Source organism: Ostrea edulis, chromosome 2 (genome assembly GCF_947568905.1).
Source record: "Ostrea edulis chromosome 2, xbOstEdul1.1, whole genome shotgun sequence".
Lineage (NCBI taxonomy): Eukaryota > Metazoa > Mollusca > Bivalvia > Ostreida > Ostreidae > Ostrea > Ostrea edulis.
In genome coordinates, this window is record NC_079165.1 from 58,326,142 (window position 1) to 58,336,017 (window position 9,876).

General features: G+C 34.3%; 1 protein-coding gene across 2 annotated transcripts; it reads left to right on the plus strand.

Annotated features, from left to right (window-relative positions):
- Positions 1 to 295: 295 nt before the first annotated feature.
- On the plus strand, positions 296 to 8,174 carry LOC125682279 (uncharacterized). Of its 2 annotated transcripts, XM_048922747.2 has the most exons (10): positions 296 to 470; positions 636 to 774; positions 3,181 to 3,313; positions 4,415 to 4,516; positions 4,609 to 4,779; positions 4,873 to 5,045; positions 5,317 to 5,560; positions 6,130 to 6,226; positions 6,404 to 6,974; positions 7,214 to 8,174. In XM_048922747.2, the coding sequence occupies exons 1-10, from the start codon at positions 388 to 390 to the stop codon at positions 7,241 to 7,243; spliced, it is 1,743 nt and encodes a 580-aa protein (XP_048778704.1). In that variant the 5' UTR covers positions 296 to 387; the 3' UTR covers positions 7,244 to 8,174. The 2 variants fall into 2 exon arrangements, with proteins under 2 accessions (XP_048778704.1, XP_048778703.1); XM_048922746.2 differs by having other exon boundaries at positions 338 to 470; positions 6,404 to 8,174.
- Positions 8,175 to 9,876: the final 1,702 nt, after the last annotated feature.

Consider the following 9,876-nt stretch of genomic DNA (forward strand, 5'->3'; position numbering starts at 1 on the left):
CATCAAAAATTCTATAGATGACACTATCGTGAGGAATCGCTTAGTAATTGCTATTGTTCATAAATCCACAAACTTTCAATCGTAGATAGTAAAACACGAATATTTAAGATATGCAAAGTTAATTACCTAAACATACGGCACAATCATTTTTTAATGATATAGCGATGAATATCATTGAAAATAAATTACCGTGCAAGTCTGTCAACTTCGGTAACATTTCAATTGGTAAGGTCAAACTAGTAAATCATCACCGTAAAATGAAATTTATGTCGTCATGACAGGTGAATGACAAATCTTTGCCTACGGACTTTGGTTCCTGAAAATAAATAATTATCCGAGAAGGAGATTTGCCAGAGCAGATCAGCACACGCTCTCAGACGGACGAGCATGGGAATGATGGCAGGAATTTGTATCAAATTTGGAACTCTTCTTTTTCTGATTTCTTGCGTACATGGTTACGCATTTTACAGGTAGGATCCAGACATCTTTATAAGCAAAAATGAAAAAAAAAAATCAAACGAGATTTGGATTTAGAGTGTCTTTGGAAATGCAATTTTGCACTTACGTTGCAACCATTTACTATACAACATGGCATTTGAAAAGAGGTTAATTGAAACTTTGATTCAAAATTACAGAACCAAAATACCAAATGGACATAAAGTTCCTCATCCTTGTAACCCAACGTCTGACAAGTGGGTAGCGGTGGGGCACATGCTCCCCGGGGGTAGAGGACCAAGAAATCCCTTTGGAGAGGACTTCGCCGCACATGGTCAAGTAAGTATCAACTGTTTTGAAAATAACGTGTTAAGCAGAAATCAAATCGGTTTGCACTGTTGGTAAAAAGTTGCACAATGAAGAATAAGATATTAAAAACTATTCGAATGAAAATCTGTATATGGGAAATGCAGTTCTTGAAGTTACAGAGGTAGTCGTTAGAATTTATTTATTCATTTATTGCCTTAATTAGAATTTGATTAAGCATGGATTTGCGCAACATTCACGGACAGTCATTTCCTCATCACCTCGATTTGTCGTTAGTGAAGCATGCACATAAACTGAATGTGCACACTTGATGATTTATTTCTGACGTTGATTACGGGAAGGGGCTAGACTGTCCCTTGTTATGAATTATTTCAGGAAACTTACTTCAGAAAAAAATGTAAAGAGACGTTTTGAAATGATCATATATATTAAATCTCTCACATAATATTGTGTGCAAACTATGTAACAACAAGCAAACAATTGTCTATGAAGTTCATTACAATGTCTTCCTTAATTTAATGAATTCGCTGTTGATATCGATAATTTTTTCTCCGACAATTTCTCTTTCTCAAAATTCATTTTGTGTTTACACATGATGTAATCCATTAAAATTATCGAATTGTTCAGTTTAACTGTAGTACTGTCTGTCTCGGGTACAGAAGCTCATAGCAAATTATTACCACTGATCTATATTTTAAGATGACTTAAAATCCCTGAGCTAGGGAAGAAAAATACTGTCTATGTTTAGGTAAAGAAATTCACTATTGCTCACTTCTAAACATTAAAAAATATTCATTCTTATGATATATACCTATCCATGCATCGAATTTTTTGCTTTTGGTATATGTCCTTGAAATTACCTGATTTACATAAAATATACCTTTCACATGTCATTTTCATGTGCAGTACATTTTGAATATAGATATGCATTCAATTAGTTTTTTTTTTTTTTAAAATTACCTTAAATCAAATTGCATTCGAACTTGTGAAGATTGAATTGGTAATTACGCATTGAACTTAAGAATATGTGGTTTTTCTTAACAAATTTTCATAAAGCTGAGTGTTAAATGATATTGTTGTGTTGGATATACTGCATGCATGCACGTCAGAGTTATGTTGTTTGTTTTACACTCACTATTGACAACAGAAAAAAAAATGATATGAAAGCATAGTGCTTTAACTGACAAAATTATGAAACCTGATATAGCAACAAAGTAGATAGAATACAGTTGTTATTTTTTTTTATTTATGGAAGAATGATATGCTCGTCCTTTATTCGTATATCTTTTATTCAAAGAGCATGTGCGAGTATATGGCGGAACTTTCCCGAAAGTTTCCTAAAAATTTAAAACTTTAAGATTCTGATACTTGACAAGGTTATGAATTAATTGACATTCATTAAGTCTCAAAGTGCAGTTTTTATCATTTAAAACACAGAATTCATAAACTCCTAAATGCGGAGGGGATGTTAATACATGTAAAGTTAAGCGGATGATTAAAGAAAACGACAACATGGAAATGTTAAGTGCAAGATTTTGCATAAAAACATTTATCAAAGCAAACTTACTTCATCATGGAGTCAGAGACTTATTTTATTATATAATAATAAATTCATCACATGGAAATTGGACATTTTCAAAAAGTCAATTTTCTCAAGTTTGTGACCATAAGCGTGTTGATTAATAAACATGTACTTCATGAAAATGACAAAAGTCGACCTTTCTCCGTGTACAATTAATTCTTATTTGTCCATAGCAATTTTTCAAGTACTTGCAGTATAATAAATCTGTACTTGTGTTAAAAATTAGCATTTGCCAACATTCTTCTTCCCATCAACAAATCCTGCGCCAAGTACGCCAATTAAAAGTAACGATGGTGTCAAGGTAACGCCAAAAGTTCACGCCGAGCAATGTTTTGTCAAACTTCAGAAAAATCCTAAGGGATAATGGATAATAGTTTATTTTCGTATACATTTCCTATGCATTTGGGTGTATCGTCACGATGATTGCTCAAATCAAACACACCAAATGATTATCATACGATAATGACATTTGAAAGTGTCAATTAATTTTTTTTTATTTCGTGAAAAAATAGATATAGAAAACAAACAAGAACATCAGACTGGTACGTGAGCAAGCCAAATATTTTCTTCTTGGAATGAGTGGGTGGGGGGATTTTCTATGAACCCAAACATTTACAATGGGAAATATCTTATTTGCAAATTAAAAAAAAACTCTCAGTGGAGAAGAAAAACTTTCATTCAGAGGCCAGACAGAGATCAGAAGAGTTCAAGTCAAGAGGCTTTTCATCACGTTGTGTTTTATTTGAGATCAATGAGCCAACACACGGAACACTTATATTTTACTGACTTTAAAACAAAACCACAGTTGAATTTTACTTTTATTCTGTCTTCATAAGGAATGGACCAAGAAGTTGTGCTTTATGGACTCTGACGGCGATGGCAGACATAACGGTATAGAGTTGGGAGATCCCTGGTGTCAGTGGACTCCTGATAACAAATATTCTCTTCAACTGGCCACATCACACCCAGGTAATGCTCAAACCATTGAACTGATTTCTCAAGAAACCACCTCCCAGGGCACAAGTTGATGAATTATTTTGCTGTCAGCCTTTGTTTTATATTAATGTGTTGCAGGTCACAAACAGCAAAATCGTGTCATTTGACCAAATTAATATCAACTTTGTTTTCCTTATTTTCGCATTCCTTAATTATTATTGACATTACTTCCTTGTGTTTTTTGTATATTAATCAATTCGACAGATCAGCGGTAATATCTCTATAGAACCATTGATATGACAATTTGATGGCCACATGATGCACCTGTCAAGATTGATTTGTAATATTGAATAAATTGAGGATAACCACATCGATTACAAAACTTCACACAGTTAATGTCATGAGTTATGACATATCGTTTTCCATTATTTAAAAAAATAAATAAATGTGATTACCACATAGTCGAATAGACATGTCAGTAAAATGAGGAAGAACAGCAAGGTATCATCTCCACTATAGCAGGCAACATCCCATAAAACTTAGGAAAAAATGCCTTCTTCCATGTCTGTGTATACACTGTCTGTCTAGAATACATTACTCCATGTCTGTATATACAGTTTATCTAGAATACCTTATTTCATGTCTGTATATACACTGTCTATCTAGAAAACCTTATTCCATGTCTGTATATACACTGTTTATCTAGAATACCTTATTCCATGTCTGTATATACACTGTTTATCTAGAATACCTTATTCCATGTCTGTATATACAGTTTATCTAGAATACCTTATTCCATGTCTGTATATACACTGTTTATCTAGAATACCTTATTCCATGTCTGTATATACAGTTTATCTAGAATACCTTATTCCATGTCTGTATATACACTGTCTATCTAGAATACCTTAGTCCATGTCTGTATATACACTGTTTATCTAGAATACCTTATTCCATGTCTGTATATACACTGTTTATCTAGAATACCTTATTCCATGTCTGTATATACATTGTCTATCTAGAATACCTTAGTCCATGTCTGTATATACACTGTTTATCTAGAATACCTTATTCCATGTCTGTATATACACTGTCTATCTAGGATTCAGTCTCTCTGATTTTAAATGTTAACAGGTATTTGCGACCCATTAGAAAGCCCAAAATGTGAAGGTAAAAACGATTGGCTGAAATGTCCAGACTTCGCAAAGAGATGCAACCACGCCATCACTGAGAAAGGTATAACATTAATGAAACTCAACATTGTGCATCGATAAATGCGATTATAAGTGTGTTTTATTTATTTATCAATAACAACCCGAATTCTGCAGGTGCACATCGTTTGGAGATTCGTCTCCCTCGTCTGCACGTGCCTGCTAAGGAACACAGCTACGTTTGTCTGGAGTACGATCTCCCTGACAACGAAGATTATCACCTGACAGCAGGTCTACCAATGATCGACAACCACGTCACAATGGGAGGCATTATGATATTTGCCTGTGGTAGGTTATTAGTGTAATTCCACCCTCAAAATAAAGTAAGTAATAATGAGAACCAACACTCATCCATACATCTACTTTTATATTTGGTAATAGAATCGAGTACTTACACACCCGCTTCCAAACACCCGTATGAATGTGGCTTAAAGACTCGTGGAGATTGCAGACATCTGATTGGTGGTTACTCAGAAGACATTCCAGGAATATGTTACCACAGAAACGCAGGCATGCGCATTGGACGAACAGGAGTTCGACAGATAATCATTCAGGTACCAGTAACTTAAACATCTATCTACAGATAATCATTCAGGTACCAGTAACTTAAACATCTATCGACAGATAATCATTCAGGTACCAGTAACTTAAACATCTATCAAAATGCAACTAGGCGACTTTGGTTTTCATTGTTATTATAAATGAGTGAAATCACATATTCAAATTGAATAGGTGATGTCACCTATCCGAATGGGTGATATCACCTATTTGCATTTCTCAGATGGTACTTTTTGGTAAAAAAAAAATGTATGATTTATTATCTAGTTTAAGTGGAATAATCCAGAAGAATACGAGAACATGTTCGATTCCTCCGGAATGGCTCTGTACTACACTAACAATCTTCGCCGATATGACGTAGGAACGAAGATTTTCTCCTCCACCCACTTCACCATCCCCTCACCACGACCAATTTATGCTATTACATCCAGTTATCCCAAGGAATGTTCACAGATGCAAATTAAGTCTCCAATCTACATCACCAGAGCTTTCAACCATATGCATAACTATGGTAAGGAATTTAACGATACACATATTTGCGAGTGGTACAAGACTGAAAATTAACCGTTAGTCTCTTCCACGACCCCACCCTTATGTAATATACAAATTACCCCATATATTTGAAGATCCTCGATTTTTTAAAAAAGATGCTCAACCAGTTTTTACAAATAAGGTGTGCAAGTTGAATACAAAACGCATAAAAACGAAACAGTCAAAACTTCCCTCAAGCAAGAAGATTGACCTATAATGATTAGAATGCAAGAATGTAGAAAAAATAGACCATGAAATTAAATTAAATTAATGACTTTAGTAAACATATTTTATTAGCTACAGAAATAAAGCCCACCAACAATTGACAATACAATTTACTTCGTGAAACTTGTGCATGAACTAGCACAGCAATCCTATCTTAGCATGCAAAACAGCAGTCCTTTTTCAATATTAATGAAGATAAAGATCCCCCTAGTTTATCTAGGTTATGATAATATCTATGTACTGTTCATTTTGATTTATGGTTAAACGTTACACAAAGCTTTATTTGAAATTTATTAATTTGTTTTCATGTACGAATATTCACAGGAAAGCAAGAAAGAGTAGAGTTGATACGAGACGGTCGTGTTGTTAATCTGATCACGGACGAAAGATTTTACGACATACATAAACAAAAGACTTTCTGGTAAGCCATTTCATTTGCAGAATAAATCTATTTCTGGATTCCTTTACAGAAGCCATAAGCTCAGAATTCCAGGATTAAGTACTGATTGCTTCATTATTTATAGATATTTCAAAACTTTTTTGGATATTATGAATTTGTATGTAAATATTAAACTCTGGAAAAAACATTATTTCATAGGCACACGAGTCCAGTTCAAGTTCTTCCCGGCGATATACTTCGAATCACGTGTGTTTATGACACAAGAGAAGTGAGACATCCGGTGCACTGGGGTCTTCTGTCAACCAATGAGATATGTGCTTCTACTTTAGAATACTATCCTAAGGGCAACTGGATGGGATCCACATGTTCTAGTTTCAAATCCATCCCTTTGTGTAAATTAGAAACAACTGGTGTAGCTAACGGATGCGATTTTAATGGCTTCTTTGGAGCATTACACAAGGACCAGCGGACAGCTTCCCTTTTCCAGAACTGCACCAACATGAATAAATGCACACCAGCATGTCGAACACTCGCTCATGCAGCTACGTCACATCCGTGTTTGACGGGAGATAGTATGGAACTATTGCGATCCCCTCTCACAGCACCGAACAAAAAATTGAAAACTTTCTTCAACGTACTGGAACTATGTGGAGCGTACACGCCTCCTAAGCAATCAAGTTCAACCAGAAGACGTAACCGGAAGAATCGCAACAATGACACACAAGAGTCTATGAGTTCCGGAATTGGAGGTTCACTTCCGGGTCATCTTGTAAGTGGAAGTGTACACCTGGTATTTATACCTGGAGAGCGATAACCTGGAGCTGGGGCTTATTCATATTATCTAACACTTTGTTTTCTCAGCGTGAGGAATAATGGACTTAATTAAAATTTATGCAAATATAACCTCTTGCTTCTCATATTGCCTAACCCTTTCGTCAATTCTACTCAACAAACTAGCAGTGATGATTTTTATATGCATATTATACTCATTCTTACTACCCCTTGCAGATTGACCCTTCACAACTTAAAAGGCGATGAGACATTCAATTGAGATTCAGGAAGCAGACAAAGTTTTGGTGAACATCGCGATTTTGATCAGCATGACCCAGTTATCCCTTTTCGTAGGTCATCAGTGGATCCTCTTCCAATCTAATTTTCCAAAATTTCCTTATTACTAATCCATGGATATGTTTTCATCCAAAGTTTATCATCATTAATATATATGCAGATGGAATTGTTGCTAAAATATCAATATTTAAATTGTGACCTACAATGCAAGATTATAACGGATAACATCTTTTAAAAACTAAAAATTAAAAAAAGAACAAAATGTCAAGATTCCATAACCGACGCAAAGAAATTGCAACACTGTTTTGTTCAAAGAAAAGAATGAAATCGTTTTGGTCAACACAGAACTGTTGCAAAATCATTGTATCCTAGACTAAATACAACGATTACGTATTTAAGAAAATATCTACAGAATATCTAACTTGAAAGGATAGCCCACGTCTCTTGTGTTTAATGAATTAAACGAACATTTCGTTTTCTTCATATTATTAACACTACTTGACTTTCTGCACGTAAACTCCACACACCTGGTCCTACATCTTCACAAAACCTCGACATCGTAAGGAGGCTGGTTCTGTTGCTGATCTAGGCCTTGTCTTTGGAAGAAGATTGGTTGAGTGTGGAAAATAATTGCTAAACATCCAGAATAAATCGGTCATATTCTTTTATTTCAGTATTATTAATATGTGATAATGTGTGTTCTTCATACGATTCGTGTGCTTTGAAGAGAAAAAAAAAACACCTAAAAACTTGGAAATGTGACATGTTTGATTTACTGGTAAGCAAATGTGATTCTGTGTATGTAGTTATGTGAGTGTGTTGATTGTAAGCAATGTATCATGATGTAAACATTCCAATTAATTTGTTGGTTTTTTCAAAAATAAAATATTTATTACTGATACTTTTTTTCATAACTAGGTAACTGCTTTTTCTTTGAAATGTTATTCAAAGATATGTGTATCAAAGTGAAGATAAACTCAAAAAGACACTAGAATGGTTTTATCATCTTGGATCGATTATGTAAATTATGTCATTGACATCGGGGCGTCGCCGAATACATTTACCGGTTTCTTGTACTCTACAGTAATTTATGACACGGAAAGCAGTTGACATAAGTAAGTAAACTCCAAGATTTCTCTAGAATCTACATCATTACACCACTCGGTAACTTCAGCCTTCTGGTGCGGAAAATGATACTGTGAAATATCTAGTGTTGCCCATGCAAATCTACTTGCAACGACTATTACTACGTACTTTGAAATAAAACATTTTTGAAGCGTGTTAAATTTGGGACAGGTTCAAGGTCTTTGAAGATCATTTTCAAATTCCTTAAAAAAATTTCAACTCAACGCACTTTCATGGGTTTTTTTTTTTAATTTCGAAGAGTTATTACAACATACTTAAAAATAAAATCTGGGATTGGTTGAATGTCACAATAAGATTATTTTATACAAAACTAGCAAAAGCTATAGATAATGCAGCTTCATTCGTGTCTGTTTTATAATCGTGATGTAGAATTTAACATCACCCTTCAAACAAAAGATCCTGAATAACGGTCGTCATCATTCTTATTCATGAATTTAGCATGCCTTGTAGGAACTTTAGCATAACAAACAAATCTCCCGAGTATTTACCAACCATACACTTTTAATATTTCATATCACTCGGTAATGTTTTAGCTATAAATAGTAAATTGGCGTTAATCAGGATCAATAGTCAATATGTACATATATATGTGTACGTGTATGATGGTAATTGCAGATACATATTAAAACTGATAAGACCAATTCTTAGGCCACGCTCCATAAATCTTCATTTAATCACAAATTTTCATTTATTCAAAGTGAAATAAAATTTTGAAAGTAAGCTATGAACACATTTTGAAATTTTTTTTAAAAGAGCGTTAACGATTGCTAAGTATTTTTTACAAACTGCGTGTATGTTTTTTTAAAAACTGAGTCGTAACAGATCACAAATGATAACTCCAACTATAGTGTCAATCATTTTTCGCATCAATTTACTTCCATAAGGCCAATATTTAAACAAAGAAGCGGGATTTATTTAGTAAATTAAATCGTGAGCGTAAACGCCATGCAAATTATCTAATTTTCCTACGACCTCGGTGAACCTCATCCCTCCAAATGACAACAATACTACATTTACTTAGAACGACAAAGATTTTAAATCAAGAACTTATTCACAACTGTCGTTTTCCATGTTTGGCAATCAACGTGACCCACCCGGGTCGTGGTATGGCGTCGTGCCAAGTACTGTCAACTGATTTACATGTCATTGACCTATGCAACAAAGTTGATAAGGAAAGTAACAGTATGCCCGCTGCGCTTACTGTTGACCTCTGGTATAGCTGTACTATAGTTTACAATTTTCCTTGAGAAACACAGGCACGGGGATATTTTCTGAACTTACATTTCATTCCGTGTATTTTAAATCAACTGAATTTCATCTTTTCTTTCTCGTCAGCTAATGCGACTCGATTTTCTGAAAATGATAGTAGTTTATAGATTACCTCTTACTCATAGGCTGTGTCACGATCTAAACTTATAACACAATTATATGATTGGGGAAAAAAAGACCAGAGAGTG

Coding starts and splice junctions, on each gene's coding strand:
- LOC125682279 (XM_048922746.2), top strand. CDS start 388: ATGGGAATGATGGCAGGAATTTGTATCAAATTTGGAACTCTTCTTTTT. Junction 775..3,180: donor ACTTCGCCGCACATGGTCAA/GTAAGTATCAAC, acceptor TGTCTTCATAAG/GAATGGACCAAGAAGTTGTG. Junction 5,561..6,129: donor CAACCATATGCATAACTATG/GTAAGGAATTTA, acceptor GAATATTCACAG/GAAAGCAAGAAAGAGTAGAG.